Here is a 20,357-nt window from a genome sequence, read left to right on the forward strand (position 1 = left end):
CGGTCCAGCTTTTGTATGCATATGAGGTTATTGAAAATACCATGGCTTGGGTCAGGTGCACCTTAGTCTTCAAGCTGACACCTTTGCTTTTCAACACTTTAAAAAGGTCTTGTGCAGCAGCTTTGCCTAATGCAATACGTCGTTTGATTCCTTGACTGCAGCTTTCATGAGTGTTGATAGTTGATCCAAGAATGAAGTCTGTCAGTTTGTCATACTGTGGTGGCTTGTGAGTTGCTGTGATTCTGGAAACTATGTCACTGGTATTTTAAATACCAGCAGGATCACCGATGGTGGACAGGTTTCAGATGGGCTTCCAGATGAAGACAGACTAGGAATGACGAACTACTTCTGAATATTTAGTCACTGAAAACCTTATGACTAGCAAAGAAGGGTACTTAGAGATGATTAAACACTAAATGGAGGCCACACAGGAGTCAGAATTAGAGGTGGGCTTGGATTGGGTTTTCTTGGGCTACAGTGGTGGTAGGGCACTTAGTTGAAACAGGTTTGGAGTTTAAGAACAACAGTGGCAACTCTTCATTCATGTGTGTTCAGTGCAAGTTGAATTGGGTACAGTAAGCAAGGCCCAACAGGGAAGGCCTAAAGCCCAGAGAAAGTGCTGCTGGTTGTGCAACTTTCTTGAAGAGGATCAAAGCAGGCTCATTTTTGGGTTAATATCAAGTACCATTACAGCCATAAAATAGGTGAAATATTTTCCAGTCTTGGAAAAAATCTCAGAATTCTAGGGTCCTTTTGAAAAATTTCCAGAGAAATTCGAACATTTTCCCCATAGTTATATCAAGGGCCTGGAGGGGAAATCCAAAGACTTGTGCCTCCCTCTGAATCAAGTGATTCAGTAAATGAAATGACCTCTCTCCTCTCAACTCATAATCAGATGGTAGATAAACCACCATTAGGAGAAATAAAACAGGGTAAAAGACACTGTTGTTAAGTGCTGTGGAGTCACTTCTGACTCATAGTAACCCTATATAGGGTTTCTGAGGCAGTATATCTTGTCAGAGCAGAAAGCTTATTTTCCCTTGGAGCGGCTAGTAGGCTGAAACCAACTTTATGGTTTGTGGCTAAGCACTGGTCTACAAACTTCAAGTTTGGTGGTTCTCTAACTGGTAAGGGAGCCTCTGGTATCTAGGTGAAGAGTATAACAAAGCCACTGAAGAGTTTGCCTGGAACATAAGACACTGGTGCTGGGAGAAAATGAATCAGACAAGCAGCAATCACAGGAAATGATGTGGGGTCCTGATCACTTGGGGCCTAATTGGCTATTATAAGGACTTTGGCTTTTACTAGAGTCCTGATGTGATACTGTAGGATAAGCACAGTTAACCACAAGGTTGGCAGTTCAAATCCACCAGTTGCTCCTTGGAAACCCCATACAGGGTCATTGAGTCAGAACCAACTGGATGGCACTTAACAACTTCAGTCAAGAAACGACAAAGTCTGAATTATGCTTCAGCATAACCACTCTGGTGCAAGTGAAGATTAGAGTGCAGGGGGCAAGGGTCAATGTAGGAAGACACAATTGGATGTGACTGCAATAATCCGTTTGAGGGATTATGTTAGAATGGTGGTGGGTAGGAGGGTGGTATTGGATGGAAGATGAACTGAATATGGGGTTTGAGATGTGGGAACCCAGCTGGGCAGTTTCTGAAGCCCTAGTGGAGTGCAGTCTAAGGAGCTTATGGGAAAATTTGGTTCTTCAACTTTGAGAAATCTCTGCATCTTTCTTTCCATTTTTCTTCACATTGCACATATGTATTTATGCCACTCCTGCTAGCACAATAGAGAAGTTCTGTAAGAGCAGGAGCTGGGGTTTGCTCCTCAAAACAACTCATCAAACCACATGGATGTCCAACTGAAAAAGAGGGGTTAAGTTTTCTTTCCAAAGCACATACACTCTTAGTAACCTCATGCAAGGTATTCCACGTGGCACAATACAAAGGAACAACAGCTGTTTCAAATGAGTTGCTTTAATTCCAGGTGGTACAGAATTCTGGGCATAACAAAGATTGAAGAGCAGCTCTGGCAGGATTCTGGCCTGGGTTTACTGACCACACAGTTAAGACAGGACGAGAGAGATGGATTTCTTTTCTTCTTTTTTTTTTTTTTCTAAAGTTTATTCTTTAATGTACAACAGGCTCCAAGACAACACTTCAATCTAACTATAGGTGACAAGAGATGTTCTAGCAGGGAATTCAAATGTTTAAAGCAGAAATGCAATCAAGGGTCACCATCGCCACGGCCACAAAGAATAGCTTATTTTTTGCCAGATTTCTTAATTCCACCTGTGGCTGCAAAAGGAGAGAGAGAAAAAAAAAAAAAAAAAGTTAGGATGAGCACTTGATGTGGTTCCTGATGAAATTCATACTGGGCATTCTCTTTGACAAAGACATGTCAGACTGCAAAGTCGTTTGAACTGCAAGGTCGGTGGTTCAAACTCACCCGCTGCTCCTTGAAAACCCTATACAGGGTTGCTATGGGTCGGAAACGGATCAATGGCACTTAATAACATCAATGGCTTTACCAATATTGACTAATGTATGCAAAGGTGGGATGAGGACGAAATGGGACATATGCAATGGGTGTGCACTGACCTGGATCTATACTGTGTATTCCCACAGAATTATTCATTTAATCCTCATGTCTTGTCAACCCATTTTACAGATACAGAAATGAAGTCTTAAGAGTTAGGTGTTGGTTCAAGGTCATAGCTCATATGTGATGGAGCCAGGATTCCAACCAACTTTCAAGTCCATATTCCTAAGTTCTATATATACTATACCATACTATACCGCCTTCTGTATTATGACCCTGGGGTCTGGCTTACTCAATCTTTTATTTTAAAATCCAGTTTACAAATGATAAAAATGTCTGGCACACAGTAGGTGATTTAAGGAACAATTGTAGAATTAGGGATACCCAACACAAGACTGGAGTCCTGGTGTGGGGCTGTGGGTTAATGTAACGAATAGTAAAGTCAGATAGTAAAGTCGATTTGAACCGCAAGGTTGGTGGCTCAAGCTCATTAGCCACTCCTCAGAAACCCTACACAGGGTCGTTATGGGTTGTAACCTACTCGATGACACTTAACAAGGACACAAGACTGAAAATCCAAAAGACATCTGATAAACCTTAAAACAAAAAGGATATCTAGGTCAATTACAAAGTTCGAGGATAGTGTCTGGGGTCTTAAAAATTTGCAAGTGGCCATCTAAAATACAACTATTGATCTTGTCCAGTCTAGAACAAAACAAAGCAAAGCAAACCAAAGACTCAAGGAAGCAATATGTCCAAAGGACTAACGGCAAACACAAAACTAGCCTGAGACCAGAAGAAATAGATGGTGTCTGGCTACCATCACCAATCACTCTGATCATCATATAAGTAGATCCTGGTTAGAATGTGAAAAAAAATATAGAACACAATACAAATTCATAAAAATGACCAGACTTAGTGGTCTGATAGAAACTAGAAAACCCCCTGAGACTCTAGTGCTATGGCATCCTTCTAATCTAGAACTGAAGCCACTCCTGGATATGACTGATGTAGACAAGCCTATAAAATAAGCAGTAACATCTGCGAGGAATGTGCTCTTTAGAAAACTCTACTATATGAGACCAAAACTGCAACATGTGTTCCAAAAGGGAAGGGTTAGGAAAACCAGATGAATGGAAATGGGAACCCTGGGTGAAAATGGGAGATGCACTTAGAGACTGTAACCAATGCCAGAGAACAATTTGTGTATTAAGTATTTAATGGTAAATGAATTTATTCTACAAACTTTCACCTAAAGAATAACAAAATGGTAAAGAACATCTTGGACACATTCTCAGAAAACAAACCCCAAATTAGATAATGCTTAATAAACAGTAGTATATAGTTCCAGTTATGATTTATATTCTCCCTATACAAAGGAGCTCTGGTAGTGTAGTAGTTACGAATTGGGCTGCTAACCACAAGGTCGGCAGTTCAAAACTACCAGCGGTTCCGCAGGATAAATATGAGGCATTCTGCTCCCACAAAGATTTACAGCCTCGGAAACCCTGTGCAGGGTCACTATGAGTCAGAACCTACTCCAAGGTACTTAACAATAACAACATACAAAACCACTGATAAGGAAAGGTGTACGTTATCTCATATACAACGAAACCTGTGAGAGTCAGGACCCAACAGGGCCACCTTGCTTTTCTGGGTCTTTCAAGTTTTCTTTGACAGGGTATATGTACTCTTACTACTTTTCTATTAGCAGAAAATATAGGACCCTTCCTTTTCTGACAGATTTTCACCTTACACAGGTTCTGGATTTCACTGCAATTTTTACTGCAATTCCCGAGGAGCTCTGGTAGTGTAGTGGTTACGAATCGGGCTGTGAACCTCAAGGTCAGCAGTTCGAAACTACCAATGGTTCCGTGGGAGAAAGATAAGGCCTTCTGCTCCTGAAAAGATTTACAGCCTCGGAAACCCTATATAGGGCCGCTATGTGTCAGAATCGGCTCTAGGGCACTTAACAAGAACAACTGCAATTCCCAAAGTGAATTTCAACAGCTAGAATCTAAGCACTACATGGGTGAACCATAAAGGCTTAGTAAATCCGTCCTTCACTAATTTGAAGAATGTAAACAGTGTTTAAGAAACACAGTAAGGCCTGAAAGGTTTTTGAAATGTAATCAATCCTTCTTCCCTTAAATAAAGGAAAAGAGGAAGCATATGAAGTTTGATATTTGCAGGCCTTTGAATAGCCAGGACTTCATCCTTTAGTCCAGACACATGCAGAAATGACAAAACTTAGCCCAGATGTATTTATTAGAGATAACATAGAACTCTGTGTGCTGTTGAGTCGATTCTGAGTCACACTGACTCTGCATAGACTTCCCAAGGGCAGAGGGTGGGTTTGAACCGCTGACCTTGCGGTTACCAGTCCAGTGCTTAGCCCTATTGTTAAGTGCAGTCGAATCGGTTCTGACTCTGCGACCTTGTACAGGGTTTCTGAGGAGCAGCGGGTGGGCTTGAACTGAGGGACCTTGTGGTTTGCATTTCAGTTCTGATCCTACAGAGTCACGAAAACCCAAATCCACTGCTGTCAGAGGATCTACAGGTCAGAGCAGAACTTTAAGTATTTACAGAAGCGACTACCACATCTTTTTGCCTCAAGTCAAAAAGTTCTCTAAGCTACTGTATGCAATAAAGAGATAATGAAACGTGAATTTATGGGAGGAGAGCATTGAAAGCACGTGGTAAACTCAAACCAGAATGAACGCGTGTCTACAGAAAAAGGATTCTGTGTTGCCATTTCGGCAACTTTCCTACAGAATGGAAGCTGGGGCATCTTGGGAGGCTGGAGCACTCCTTTCCCGACCCGGTTCTGCCTCCTGCCCCTCCCATTTGCTAGGAATCCAAAACTGACAAGTGTTTGCCTCTCTCAGTGGGCAGGTCACCTGCCCAGGCCCGCGACCCTAAACGTGACTGGGGAGTTTGTCAGCCTCCATTAGAACCTCACTTACCCAGGGGGCCCTTCCCCGCAGCCTTCGCTTTTAGCTCTTCAAGTTTCTTCTGCTCTTCTTTTTGTTTCTGCTTGAAAGCCTTATCTTCCTAGAAAAGGGTAGAGCAGGTTCACTGCCGGCCGTCCACCCCTTCCCTTCGTGACCGCCTCACCTCGTCCTCACGCCTCCGCGCCCATCCTCACCTCGTCCATTTCCTTGTTCTGTTTTTTGGGTTGTTTCAGGGGCTTCTTCTTGCCACCTGTGGGCGACACAAACACGCTCAGCCAGGCCCCATCGCCCGCCCCGCACACTCAAGCTCAGATCTTCCTCGAAAGTCTCGTTCATCCTCTCCTTTCGCGTGAACTCACCTTCGCGGCCCGACATGGCGCCTGCCGCCCCTTCCCCAGACCTGCCACCGAAAGCAGCGCTCCGACCCCCAACGCCACTCTGTCTGCTGATTGGTTATTAGTCAGGAAGTTGCCTCTCACTACCGGAAACGGCTTTATGGGGGCGGGCTCTAAGGGTCAGAGGTCATTGAGTGGTGGACGCTGGATTGGCGTTGCGACTTCCGCAAAGCGCACACCGAGAGTAAATTGAGGGGGCAGGGTCGTCGAGCCTGGGGAGGGCCTGGAACCCCGAGAAGGGGTTTTAGCCAGGAGTCGCCAGGCCTGTGACTGTGCACGGGAAGAGCGTTGCAGGTAGAGGGAAGGGCACCTGCAAAGGCCTTGAGACTGGAACAAACTCGGCGCGTTCCTAGAACTCAGGGATGCGCAATTTGGATGGTGGGGATGGAAAGGGAGGTAGCAGAAGTGGGCGGGGCATGGATCTTGTAGTCGGAGAGCAGGGATGAAGGATTTTTGGGTTTTATAATACATCAGGGATTTGACTGCAAATTCTTTGTTTTTTTATTGATTTTTTAAATTGAGTTCTCTACTATAGTCACATAATACTGTAGGTACTGAGAATACAGCAAAACAAAGTGACTGCACTGCCAGAGCTGACATTCTAGTGGGTGAGACCGACAACAAAATAAATAAGTGAATCCCATATTGCAGGCCGTGTGATACATTCCGAGAAAAGTAAAGCGGGGAGAGGAGGGAAGGAGTGCTGATGTGGGTGTGAGATGGTGATTTCTTACAGAGTGGTCCGGGAAGGCCTTCCTAGGAGGTGACGTTTGAGCAGAACTTGAAGAGGGAAAAAGTTTTGTAGACAGTATTCAGCTAGCTGGTGTGAAGGCCCTGAAGTGGAGGTAGTCTAGTGTGTTCCAGTAACATAAAGAAGGTTCTTGTAGTTAGAGCAGAGTGAGGACCCAGCTGTGGTCAGAGGTCAGAGAGGTGGGTGAGGCCTGGAAACCAAGTGATTCAAGGAAGAGGGAATGACCACATATGGCAGATAAGAGAAAGGAGGTAGAGGAACTGGAGATGGTGAGTACAGAGCTAGGCTTTATAAAGGAATAGAGAAATGCGGTGGCTATTGGAGAAGAGCTGTTGGTCAATTACTGAGCAATGTGAACCGGGGGAAGAGGACCTGGAACCTTAGGCATAGGTGGAGAGGAGGCCTTTGTAAGGAGCATGGAATTTCATCCAGAGGAACAAGAGAGAAGGCAGAGGGAATGGGACAGGTGTTGACGGGTGAGAAGATACGGATGTTCTTATATTTTACATTTTCTTGGTAAAATTGAAGCAAGCTATCAGCTGCAAGTGAGGTCGGAGTATAGATGATGGAGGTTTGAGGAAAAGGCATTTGTAAGAGACAGCTGTTTAAGATGGAGTGGAAAAGTGGGTTTGTGAGGCCTAAGATTCTGAACATGGCCCTTAGGCCCCTGTTTGATGTGGCCTCTACCTGAATGGATTACCTTCCTGGGGTCCAAGGGTTAGCAGCTGGTGAAGGAAGAGGGACACTGGCTGAGAAGGCTGGAGGCAGCCGAGAGGGAGCAGTGTTTTCAGGAGAGTGTTGAGAGCTGCAGAAATCTGAGAAGCACCTGCTGGATCTGACAAGGTAGAGGTTTTGAGGGGCCTCGGGAGGAGCAGCCTCTGGAGTGGGGAGGAATCCAGAGTGGAGGGAGATCAAGGAAGAAGCAGGTAAGGAAGTGGTGAATGCCAAGTGAATGTTTTTCTGCTGAGCTATGCTTGGAAGGTGGTGCGTGCTGTGGGCACAGGGGTGGCTGAGGTGAGTGTTGTGCTTTGATGACGGTGTTCCTACAAGGTTGTTGTAGGGTAACAGCCTGTGGGCAGTGGGCGCTGGTTTTGAGGCCCAGGAGTCTTGCCCGCTCTGGTGTGTGCTCTCCTGGGCAATTGTCTCAAGCCTATGAATGGGGGCTAGGGGTCCACATGTGGCACCAGCTTGGAACCACTGTCACTGGGGTGCCTCCTCCAGGCCTCCCAGGTCAGACCTACTTTGTTTAGGAGGCATGTTCTGACTCATCTGGCTGTGATTTCAAGGGGGTATGAGCTACTCCAAAGATAGCTCCCAACAAGGCTAGAAGGGGAGGAGCCTGGGGTGCTCTTACCTTACCTGTGGGAGCCCTTTCTGTTTTGTAACCGGAACTCCTCCCGTCTGTGCCCCCAGCTCCTTCTGCTTTTTTCTATAACCTGTCAGTCAGCCACCAGGTGTCGCTCTGACAGAAGGAGTCTGCACTTGGAGGCGGGGTGTGGGAGGGGGTGGCCTTGGACTGTGAATTAGTCAGAGAAGGGTGCTTGCTGGCTTAGTTTTGCCAGAATTGATGAGTCACCTGGCCCCCATTTTGGGGTCTTCAGAGGACTGCTATTGGGTTTGGGCCAAGCCTGACTGTGGGTAATGGGAGGCTCCTGTGCACTTCACCCCTGGAGTAGTCGGTGTTGTTAGGAACCAAACATCAAAGCAGGGTTAAAAAGGAAAAGATTAAAGAAACCTAACCTGTTGAGCAGTGACTAAGGTAAGGGAGGAGGGAGAAAGCTTAGGGAAGATGAGAAATGTGAGCCTGGGAGTCGGTAGTCTGGAAACGCTTGGGTAGGAGACCAGAAGAAAGTTCACTAAGGAAAGTTGTCTGTGAAGATGGATGTTTTTCTTGGAATTGTCCTCTTAGAGAAGAGCTGAGAGTTCTCTGCTTTGGGACAGAGTGACCTCTGCCCTTGTATGTGAGCAAAACTCTGCTTCCCTAATACAGAGACAGCTCCTAAGGAGTCTGGGAAGTTGATTTTGAGTTTTTTTGTGTTGTTTTTTTTTTCCCCCAGAAAAGACACTGGAAATCCCCTTTGTCCCGTAACTTTACTGGGAGCATTATGAATCTTTGTGGGGGCTTTGTCTGCATGGACACAACTCAGAGTTGAGAACTTTTCTCTTGATGTTATCAGAAAACCAAGCAGCAGAATTCATCCAAGTCATAACAGTGACCTGAGGAATGTAGGGAGGCGGGTGGGGGGAAGGGTTTAGTTTCTGTGGCCTCATGGAAGAAAGCCCAAGGCATGATTTTTTAATTCTGTCCTTCCCCTCATGTGTTCCTTTTTCCAAGAGCACCTAGGGGCATACCTGACTACCCTCCTGCTGTGGGGACCTTTCGTTTCTGGGCCAACTAAGTGCAGCTCCGTTTAGATGATTTTAATGGAAATTAATTGATTCAGAGCTGTCCCTAGACCTTGAGACCTGACTTATATCCACAGTTTTTCTCAGCTGTGTGCTGATCTGTCTGGTGTCGCCCTCACAGATCTCCTGATGAGAGGGCGCAGCTCTGTGTTTGCTGTGGAGCACATCGTGGGTGTGCCCCATGTCCACGTACCGAGAAGCCTCCTTGGAACGGACCTCTTTATGACCAGGGCTCTCTGTAGCTCAGGACCCAGCCAGCCCAGAGAGAAAAGACCTGAGAAGGTGGACTTTGGGCTGTATCACCGCCTCACAGCGCTGGGAAGAGCCCTGGGGCACAGTATTCAGCTACATGTGGCCTCCACAGCCAAGTCTTGCTGGGACAGATATGAAGAATTTGTTGGACTCAACGAGGTTCGAGAGGCCCAGGGAAATGTGACTGAGGTGAGGAGGGGAGTCTGGTGGTTGACCCTGCCTCCTGAGTTGGTAAATGCTGCCTGTATGCACCCACCAAATACATCACTAGCCACGTGTGGCTGAGAAACCACATCTAGACTTGCCTTTTTTTGAAACACCACCACTGGTAGAAACATCTGACTCATCTTGCATTTGGAAACCGGGGTTGGAGACTACTAGGGTGAAGGACTTGGGTGTAACTGTACCCCCACCCTCCCTGGAGGCAGCTGTTGTGGTCTGATAAATTCCTGACCATTAACATCTATTCTCTTAGGCCATCAAACCCTTCAGTGACTGGGGAATTGGTGGTGATAGTTACGCAGGGGTTTGCTATGTCAGAGCCTGTGTGTAATTAAAACATCCCTGTGAAACTAGCGGCCACTGGGAAACTCAGTCTCTGAAGAGGGCAGAGCTGCCTGTAGTTGTCAAGCCCCTGATGGAAGTGGTAATGCATTCTGCCATCACCGGCCTGTACTTGCATAGGCTTGCAAATCAGTATAATGAGATAGGATGAGTCTGGGCTGCAGCTAGAGGCTCTGAGGCAAAGATTCTGTCCTTGGAGACTTTTTTGTAACCTGGAGACTGAAGCATTGCCTCTCATGCTGTTGTTTTGAGGGTACAGGAAGCAGCACAAGCACTTAGGTTCCTTACTGTGGTTTGTGTCGGACGGGAGAGGAGTTGGCTGGCTGTGCTTGGTGTACACAGGTTGCGTGCATTCTTAGCTATTTTCCAAGTTTCTCAGGGGCACATTATTTCTACTTGAATGGATAAATCCAGTGATTTTGATGAGCATGGCTCAAGGCTGTACTCTGAACACCTCCAGAGAGTCAGGATTGGTGTCTCAGGGACTCTCTCTACTCTAAGGCACAGTCTTGTCGAGACTGGAGCAGAACCTTTTAGGTGTATGGAGAAGATGGCTTCTGCTGTTCTCTTGGCAGGCAGAGAAAGTGTTCATGGTGGCTCGTGGGCTTGTCCGGGAGGCTCAGGGAGACTTGGAAGTTCAGCAGACCAAGCTGAAGGAAGTACGGGATCACTTGGACCGAGTCTCCAGGGAGGACAGTCAGTATCTGGAATTGGCTACTCTGGAGCACAAGATGCTGCAGGTAGGCACCACTGGTGGCAGCCCTTCCCACCAGAATAGAGACCCTTGCTTGGTAGGTCATGGAGAAGGGGAGCTGGGGACTCTGACTGGTCTGGAGGGCAAAGGCCAGGTGAAGACTTGAACCAGAAGTTCCTGCTGAGGAATAGGACCCCAGGCTTTTTGGACCTGTCCACTTGCTTCTTCCTGGAACACTGTGACCAACAGTCCAGAGCAGTATAGTCCAGTACCTAGAGTGCAAGGAGCTCCGTGACGGGGCTGGCCCATATAGACACGATCTGTAAATACTAGCACATGTCTGGTCAAACCCAAGATGGCTTGGGTGAGAGGATAGTGAGGTCACCTAGACTGCCCCTGTTCCTTTGCTTCCCTCACCCAACCAGGTTTATGCATCCTTCATTCCATCTACATAGTTGATGGAGCATGTACTCTGTACCAGGCATGTGTCTACGCCCCAGGGACATGGTAGCAGGGCATCTGTTGATTGACTGTAGTTAGTGGGCTCTGTTACGGCCATCTCACACAGCTTTGTTTCTACAGGAAGAGAAGAGGCTTCGAACGGCCTATCTGCGTGCAGAAGACTCTGAACGAGAGAAATTTGCCCTCTTCTCTGCAGCTGTGCGGGAAAGTCATGAGAAGGAACGCACTCGGGCTGAGAGGACTAAGAACTGGTCCCTCATTGGATCAGTCTTGGGGGCTCTGATTGGGGTGGCCGGCTCCTCCTATGTGAACCGAATACGGCTACAGGAGTTGAAGGCCTTACTTCTGGAGGCCCAGAAGGGGCCTGTGAGCCTCCAGGAGGCCATCCGAGAGCAGGCGTCCAGCTACTCCCTCCAGCAGAGGGACCTCCATGACCTCATGGTGGACCTGAGGGACCTGGTATATGCTGGGCCAGAGCAGAGCTCTAAATCCCAGACAGGTACTTCCCGCACTCAAGTCAAAGGCACAGATGTCCTTTCAGCTGCATTGAAAGAACAGCTTAGCCATTCCAGACAGGTCCATTCATGTCTCCAGGGTTTACGAGAGCAGCTTGACGGTCTAGAAAAGACTTGCAGCCAAATGGCTGGGGTGGTTCAGCTTGCAAAGGTGGCAGCACAGCCAAGCCTTGTTGAACAGGCAGATCGAGCTCCACCCAGCTCTTGGCTGGAGCAGGGGAGCATGATCTTGGCGCTGTCAGACATGGAGCAGAGGCTGGAAGCCCAGGGGAACAGGAACACCATCTACAGCACGCTGGTCACCTGTGTGACGCTTGTGGCCACGCTTCCTGTGTTCTACATGCTCTTCAGGGCCAGCTAGTCCCTGGATCCTTCTCCAGCGGGGCTGAGGGGTTAGGTGTAGATATAGTGAGCTTTGGATATGGGCACCATCATTGTGACTCATCTGAGTATCCCCCAGATAGACTTTGCCCTTTAGGTAATGCTCATTGATATTCATCATTAAAAATTTTTATTGATGTCTAATTAAATTATTTTTTAGTTTACATTATTTGTCCATTGAAAATTGGGGTCTGTGATTTGTGAGTTGGGCTTGGAGTTAGGGTCCTTTCTCCACTTCATCTCTCTTGATCTAGCCCTCTTTTGAACTGTTCTTTATGTACTCACCCCTTGGGCTTGGGTTTTTGTTTTGGATTTCCTGGCCTGACCTTCCTGTGTCAGATAGCCTGGGTATTCTAATTAGGAGAATACCTGATAGCCTGCTGCTAACATCAGATGGATCTTGACTGAGAGAATACCAGAAAGATGTTTATTTGTGCTTTATTGACAATGAAGAGGCTTTTGACTCTGTCCATAAAAAGCTATGGACCACACTGAGGAGTATGAGTTTTCCAGAACACTTAATCATGCTCATGAGGATTTATACTCAGACCAAGAATTAGTCGTTCAGACAGAACAAGGGGGCACTGAATGGTGTAAAATCAAAATCCAGAAAGGTATGTGCCTGTGTTCGCTTCTGTCACCATACTTACTCATTCTGTATGGTGAGCAAATAATCTGGGAAGCTGGCATCAGGATTGGAGGTAGACTTAATAACAACCTGTGATATATAGATGACACAATCTTGCTTGATGGAAACTAATAGGACTTAAAATACTATCAAAGACCACAGCCTTCGGTATGGGTTGTACCTCAATGTACAGAAAACAAAAATCCTCACCACCAGAGCATTAGATAAAAACATGATAAATGGAGAAAAGATTGAAGTTGTAAAAGACTTCATTTTGCTTGGATCCACCATCAACATTCATGGAACAGTCAAGAAATCAAACAACGTATTGCATTATCTGCACAAGACCTATTTAAAATGTTCAAGAAGATGTTAGTTTGAAAACTAAGGTGCACCTGACCCAACTCATGGTATTTTCAGTAGCCTCATATGCAAATGAAAGTTGGACAGTGAATAAGGAAGACCATGGAAGAACTGATGAATTTGAGTTATGGTTTTGGAGAATATTATAAATACTACGGACTGCTAGAACAAACAAATATGTGTTGGAATAAATATAACCAGAAAGCTCCTGGAAGCCAGGATGGCGAGACTTTCTTATACTTTGAACATGTCAGGTGGCACCAGTCCTTGGAGAAGGAGATACGAGGTAAAGTGGAAGGTCAGTGAGAAAGAAGACCCCCAACAAGATGGATTGGTACAGTGGCAGCAACAATGATCTCAAACCGAACAATTGTGAGGATGGTGCAGGCCCGGGTAGTGTTCTGATCTGTTGTATATAAGGTGCTATGAGATGGAATTGACTCCACAGCACCTAACAACAAGCCTGCTGCTCCCCTACTGTGTACTGTTGTTGTTAAGTGCCATCGAGTCGGGTCCGACTCATAGCGCCCCTGTACAGGGTTTCCGAGGGTGTAAATCTTTACGGGAGTAGAAAGCCTCCTTTCTCCCGCGGAGCGGCTGGTAGTTTCGAACCGCTGACCTTAAGGTTCGCAGCCCGATTCGTAACCATTACGCTACCAGAGCTCCTATAGTAAGTAAACACAAATAAGCCCACGGGCCCCTTGCTCACTGGGTATTCTGCCCTTGATTATGTCCCTTTTCTGGGTCATTTTCACTGCTATTGGGGGTTCTAATGCTGGAGGAGACTCCTGATGTGGCACTGTAGGATAAGCACCGGACTGGTAATCACAAGGTCAGCAGTTCAAGCCTACCAGCTGCTCTGGAAAATTCCATACAGGGTCATGAGTCATAATGATGCTGGAGGAAGGCATCCTGGTGGCACAGTAGCTTAGCACTGGACTGCTAATGGAAGAGCTGGCAGTTCAACTCCACTAGTCAATGTGGGAGAAAGATGTAACTGCTTCATAAAGATGACAGCCAGTTCTACTCAGTCCTGAGGGGCTTCTCTGAGTCAGAGTCACCTGACCAGCAATGGGCTTTTATTCTAGAGTAATGATCAGAGACTGGGGAAGAGGGATTGAGAGAATGATTGGTAAGTGTCTCTGGAAACAATTACAGAGCGTGATGGCTAATCTGAGTCCATGGGGCAGAGAGTGCTTTGGGCAGCACCAGTATGCCATTGAAGTTGGGGTAAACTTTCACATACAGCCTGGGGGTGGCCTTTACAGCTCAGCCCACCAGCAATGTAGAAGGGGCATGGAAATAACTCACTCTGAGAATCCCTGACCTCTCCCTTTTCAGAGAGGAACTTCAACCCTTGACCTTCTGGGCTAAATGGCCATGGGTGGCCGTGTGTGCCTTTGAGTAAACAGGAACAGTGTATTGAAGGACCTGTGGGTTTGGTACATGGAAGCTCCTTCAGGGTACACAGAAACTGTGGATAGGGGCTCATTCACCTAGGTCAAAGCTAGAGGTATATTCCATAAGGTGCCCTCCCCTCCTGGAACCTGTGTTCAGGTTGAGCCAGTGATCATGTCCCAGATGGCCTTATGGTGTTCTAAGCCTCTGAGTACCTTTGTCCCTTAGTCACTCCTCCTTGACAGTTTTCTGATAGTAGTTGTTAAGTGCCATCAAGTCAGTTCTGACCCATAGTGACACTGTATAGAGTTTCCAAGGAGCGGCTGGTGAGCTTGAACTGCCGACCTTGCAGTTCAAATGACTTTGCAGTTCAGAGCAATGGTGTGGGATGAAATGACCACAGAATTTGGCATGTTCACAGGAGCCAACATATCAATGAAGGCTGTGGGGTTTAGAAGCCCCAGGTCTCCCTGTGGGGTGACAGTCCTGAAGGGTGTATATTTGAATGAATGGACTTGGGGGCAGGGGGACATTTCTAGAAACATGGTAAGAAGCCCCTACAAGCTGCAGAGGGAGGGAAGCTAAAGTAGTTGAGGAATGGTAGCCAAACAAATCCAGTTGAAGTGGGGGTGAGGCCTTGGAACGTCATGTTGGCAGGCACCAGGGATTTCTGAGGCCAGAGGCCAGGGTTGGATCTGGGGAAGAGAGCATGATGCCGGTGTAGATATACTGAGCTCCTGACCTTGGAGATGGAAGTGGGGCTAGCGGTAAAGGGGCAACTTGAGAGGTCAGGGAGGGAGCGTTTGGATAAAACAAGGCCCCTTGATATGGGGGTGGGTGGTGGGAAGAAGGTATCTGTGGTGTTACCTTGTTGGGCAGTAGCCAATGTGGTGTTAAGTGCCATCTAGTGAGTTGACTCGTGGGAGAAAGATGAGGCTTTCTACTCCCGTAAAGATTTACAGCCTTGGAAACCCTGTAGAGGGTCGCTATGGGTCGGAACTGACTCGAAGGCACTTAACAACAACAACAACAACAAGTGAGTTGACTCATGGTGACCCTGTATAGGGTTTCTGAGGAACAGCTGGTAGGTTTGAACTGCCGACCTTGCAGTTAGCAGTCCATTGCTTATCCTACAGCACCATACCAGTACTGCAATGTGAATGGCTGTGGAGTTGGTTCTGATCTACAGCGACCCTGAATAGGGTTTCCAAGGAGCGGCTGGTGAGTTTGAACTGCAGACCTTGCAGTTCAAACCGACTTTGCAGTCCAGCGCATTAACCCACAGCACCATACCAGTAGTAGGCATACCCTATTCTGTGAACGTGATGGATTTTGCCTCAATGCACAAGAGCCAAAGTTCTAGGTAAGTCCTGAAAGAATAGGGCAAGTACTGGCTCAAGAGTACAGTGGGTATGCCAACATGTAAAGGGCCCTGCAGAGGGCACAACTGGGCCTTGAGGTGAGAACTCTGCCTCCCAGCCTTCCCTCCAGCGAAGGCCCAGATGTTTTGCAGTGGGAGTACAGAGTTGCCCAAGGCCTCTCAGTTTGGGGTGGGTCCACTGCCACTTTCTGGAAAAGGTTCAGGTACAGACCTGGGAAGAAGGGAAGGAAATGCTCCTTTGTTGGGCACCTCTGCGGCCTAGGTGCCCTCCTCTTAACAGTCTGGTTAGGCGTGGCATTACCCCCATTTGCCGGTGAGTAAATAAGCTTGGGGGTCAGGTTACTAGGCTTAGTGGTGGCGCAAACCCAGGCCCAACCCCAAAGCCCGGGATCTTCCAGCACCGTCAGAGGTGGGGGCCGGAAGGAAGGGTTGGCTGCTGGGGAGTCTTGGGAAAAGGGGCAGTGGGCAAGACGAGGTGAGGAGGGAAGAATCAAAGCACCTAAACGTTAAGATAGAGGAAGTTGGGAGGACGACCAAGAAGCCAGGTATTGGAAAGAAAAGAAAGCTCGAGGCGCTGGGCAGGGTGGGATGGTGGCAGGTGAACAGGCCCAGCAGGTGAGGGGCACGGGTCTGACCTCCGGCAGGAAGGGCGGAAATAGGCTGAGACACTGTACCATCAACACCTGGGGGCGCAGCGGACGACCCTCTTCCCTCTTGCCGTTCCCAACCCTGAGGGCTCCCAATTCCGGTTCCTGCCCATCGCGCAGGTGAGGCCCCGCGGGGCGGGGCGGGGCCACTTTAGATCCCGTACCTCCCCCCCCCTTCGCGGATCTGCGTTGCCATGACTACCGCCGCCGCACAGCCTGCGCGCCACCCCCCACATGTTGGAGGGGTTGCGGCCCCCACCCCCATCCCCGGCAAGTGCGGATCCCGGGGGATTGGAATGCGGGGTCCCGGGTGGTTCGGGGCCGCGCGCCCGGCTGCTTCCGGCCTGGCCCGGGTGGAGGGGGGAGGGAGGGCGGCCCCCGGCGGTCGCGGTGGGGGGGAAGGAGCGGAGCCTGCCCGGCCGACGCGGCTTTGTTTCCTTTGTTCCCGGCGGTGGCAGCGCCTCGGCGGGAGGGGCGGGCAGCGGGCGCAGTTTTCCGCCCCTCGGTCTCCGGGTAACAGCTGCGGCTCCGCCGGACCCACCTCCGAGGGGGGCGGGGGGCGAGGCCGCCGCGCGCAGATCCCGAAGCCGGGAGCAGCCGGCGCCTCCTTGGCGCACGCATCCAGCAGGCCGGGCTGGGCGGTGAGTGCGGGGCCGAGGTGGCACACCGGGGTGAGGCGGGCATCCCCCAGGTGGAAGGGCTCGAGGTCCCATCTCTGCCGGGTGATTGGTGGACGGCTTAGATCCTGAGAGTTGGGACCACACTTCTCGGCGAGAAAGGAAACTCTGGCGACTCCGCCTGTAATGCGATTGGGAGACAGAGGAGGTGGAGCTGCTCCTCCGAGCCCCCTCCTCGACGCCGCGCTGGGGACCGGACAGCCCCTTCCCCGCCCTCCCAGGACCACTCGTGGTGTCCTTGCTTCCTGGCCCCGGGGGCGAGGGAGAAGGTTCGGGGAAGAGCCAAATGGGACGGTCGAGGCTTTCACTTGTAATAACAGCCCTTCCAGACTGGTCTCGGCCGGGCTGACAAAGGCGGACCACGATCCTCCAGCCGTCCACCCGCAAGGGGGACTCCCCTCTCCCTACACAAACACAGACACAGACGGTGGGTGATAGATAAGCGCTCCTTAGGCCATCGTGGGCACGTGGTTGGTGAATGGTGGATCTCCCCATCCCACCTTAACACGGAAACCTGGGCAAGTGATGTGCACCGTTGCACTGTCAATGAATAACTCGCCTATTTGGTGGATCCTGGGAGCGGAGCATTAGGGCAGAGAGGAAGGCCAGTTTCCCACTAACTCCGGAGACATTGCAAACGTGGACTGAAGTACGGTTCTTCTTTCTGTGGAAGGGCGGAGTTGGTTAGTTCTTTCAGTTGTTGGTGACCTGGAAGGTGCTTGCTCTTAGCTGATCAAGTTAGGTGGCTTCAGGCTCTGAGAGAGACCCCAGAAGAGATCACAGGGCAGGCCAAGGCACAGGTAGAGTTTTGACTTTGGCTTTGAATCAGGGCGGAGCCTGAGACCTGGGGAATGGGCAGAGATTCTGGCTGTGCAAGTGAGGGACATGACGCCTGGTTCCCAAAACATTCCTTTCAGTCTGCTTTGGCCTGGTCAAGAAGAAAAATGAGTTTGATTCCTTGCCCTTCGAGAGGTCAAGTGGCTTGGTGAGGGTTAGGCATCCTGTATCTACCCAACCAACTGGATTTTCTGGGCTGTGGAATTGGAATTCTTATAACATGCAAGGAACACCTGCTCTGTATCAGTGTCTGTTTTCGTTTCTAGAGCCTCTGAATCCAAAGCCACACTCCCTGCTGTCAAAGGATCAAGTCCAGAGTGGGAGGGTGAAATGAGAAAAGTGGCCTTGGTTGGGGTCTGCTAGTTCCAGGTTTAATGGTCAGAGAAGCCCTGCCTTCCATTCCACAAATGGAAATTCAGACTCAGAGCCCCTGGTAGAGCTGCAGTACTCACTGGGTCTGTCTAATCCATCCACTACTCTGAGCTCCTTCCTCTGGAGCCTGGGAGGACAGTGATGTCTCCCTAGGATAGGCTGGTTGGGTGTAGGAGTTAATGGGATGAAGGGGAGTGGGGATTCCCTAGAGTTGGAACAGTCTGTGTAAAGTCATGGAGGAGTGGAAGGTCTGTAGTTCAGGAACGAAGAGCATGTGTGGGGGAGTGATGGCATGGGTGGGCTGGGGATAAAGACGTTTGACCTTTATCCCTCAGGCCTAGAGATGCCCCAAAGGTCCTTGCTTAGCCAGGAAGAGCCTGCAAGGTGGCAAGGGGTAGGGGTCGTTAGGAGGAGCTGGGGCTGTTCTGTGACCTCTGGCAGAGTTTAAGTGATATACTATGGCATAATGCCCAACCTGGAGGAGAAAATGCCACTGCCTGTCTTTTGCTCCTCTTCTCCTGCGCACTGCCTCACATGATATGTGAGAAAGGGTGAGGGGTACTTGAAGAAACCTGATAGCCTTCTCTGGAGCAGGTCAGGGTGGGCCAGTCCTTGACCTCCTATGTGACCTTACCAGGAGCTGTTCTCATCCCACCTCATCCTTTTCCCATGGGCCTTTTGGCCCAGTTGTGCTTTTACTTTTCGGGAGTGGCTTGGTCACTGCTCCTTGAGGACTGGAGAACCCTGGCACTTGGTAGGCACTGAGCAAATGTTTGTACGCTAATGAAGGAGTGAAGTTGGTCTAACTACAGGGACCCTCTGCGCCAGGCACATCCCTGGGCCTGAGGTGGCAGGAGGGAGTAGGCAGGAACTGAGTGTAGAAGTTGGCCTTGGCCCAGAGGGAGAAACTTCTTCCTTTCATTTCATTCCTTGGAAACTAGGTGGGGGGCTCCTGGGTAGCCTGGTCTTGCCACAGCCCTGGACTTCTGGGTTTGCAACTCTCCTGTCTCCCCCCCGTCTGCCCCCCCCCCTTGGTGGCAAACAGAGACGGCCTTGTTCCTGCTCCCATAGAGCTGCCCTGTTCTTTGCACACTAAAAATGGAAACCCCCAAGCTATTTTGGGAGCAGTGCCCAGCCGGGCTGTGGCCATGGCCCCCCTGCTTCACCAGGCTGTGGTCATGGCTCCCCTGCTCTCAGCAGGCTGCTAGACCCTCCTCCGGAGCCCAGCCCTGCCCTGAGACAGCCTTAGGAGCAACCTCACCACGGCCTCCCTCGCAGGGATGAATTGACCTGGGCGGAGGAAAGCTCTCAGGACAGCCTGCATGGACACCTGGCAGCTGGGTGGTGGAAGGGGCTGGACAGTGTGGCCTGGACACAGGCAGGTAGAAAGTCTTGTGGCCTGGTATGCATGGCCTGTGGCACCACTTCACCAACCTTGGGGCTCCTGGCTACAGGCTGCGGGGGGCTGGGCAAGGAGCTGTGGCTGTGATTTCTTGGTCTGGAGATTCAGCTGGGGCCTGCAAGGAAGGGTCTGTGACACCTGGGTCTGGGAGGTCCTGGGGAGGTGGGCATGGTCAGGCATGGCCTCCCCCTCCACCCTTCCCCACCACTTACCCTGTGCCGTGGGCCCTGGCTCTGCTCTGACCTGCAAGAGAGGAAATGGCAAGGGCTGGCCTGGCTTCCATAATCCTCTGGGCCTTGGGGCTTGAACCAGGGAGATGTGAGTGTTTCTCTATGTGTGGGTGTCTAATGTTGATTTTATGTCTTTGGTGAGTGTCTGACGTGTACCTGTGTGTGGTGTGTGTAGTATGTGTGTGTGTGATACGTCTTAGTGCAGGTATTTAAATGTGAGTGGTGTGTATGTCTGTGTTTCTATAGATGTGTCTCTGGTGTGCGTACAGGCTGCAGCTGCACATCCATGTGAGTGGAAGCACCGGTGTGTGGTGTGTGTGAGTGCTGAGGATGTGCATCTGCGTCTGTGCTGGTAGTGGTTGGGCTGGGACAGCCTTTAGCCTGTGTGGAGGGCTGCTGCCTTGATGGGTGGAGTTTGGGCAGAGGGTAGGATTGGGAGAATACTGAGATGAAGGGGCCATGCAGGGAAAGGGGGAGGGGAGGGCACTGTGCTGG

The 20,357-nt window shown here is 49.6% G+C and overlaps 1 protein-coding gene across 3 annotated transcripts; it reads left to right on the top strand.

Moving 5' to 3' along the window:
- The first annotated feature begins 6,163 nt into the window (after window positions 1-6,163).
- Window positions 6,164-11,953, top strand: CCDC51 (coiled-coil domain containing 51). Of its 3 annotated transcripts, none has more exons than XM_006873637.1 (4): window positions 6,164-6,196; window positions 9,181-9,500; window positions 10,451-10,615; window positions 11,152-11,953. In XM_006873637.1, the coding sequence occupies exons 2-4, from the start codon at window positions 9,189-9,191 to the stop codon at window positions 11,905-11,907; spliced, it is 1,233 nt and encodes a 410-aa protein (XP_006873699.1). In that variant the 5' UTR covers window positions 6,164-6,196; window positions 9,181-9,188; the 3' UTR covers window positions 11,908-11,953. The 3 variants fall into 3 exon arrangements, with proteins under 3 accessions (XP_006873699.1, XP_006873700.1, XP_006873701.1); XM_006873638.1 differs by having other exon boundaries at window positions 6,167-6,196; window positions 9,302-9,500; XM_006873639.1 differs by having other exon boundaries at window positions 6,167-6,196; window positions 9,307-9,500.
- Window positions 11,954-20,357: the final 8,404 nt, after the last annotated feature.

The sequence above is a fragment of the Chrysochloris asiatica genome, unplaced genomic scaffold (assembly GCF_000296735.1).
Source record: "Chrysochloris asiatica unplaced genomic scaffold, ChrAsi1.0 scaffold00246, whole genome shotgun sequence".
Lineage (NCBI taxonomy): Eukaryota > Metazoa > Chordata > Mammalia > Afrosoricida > Chrysochloridae > Chrysochloris > Chrysochloris asiatica.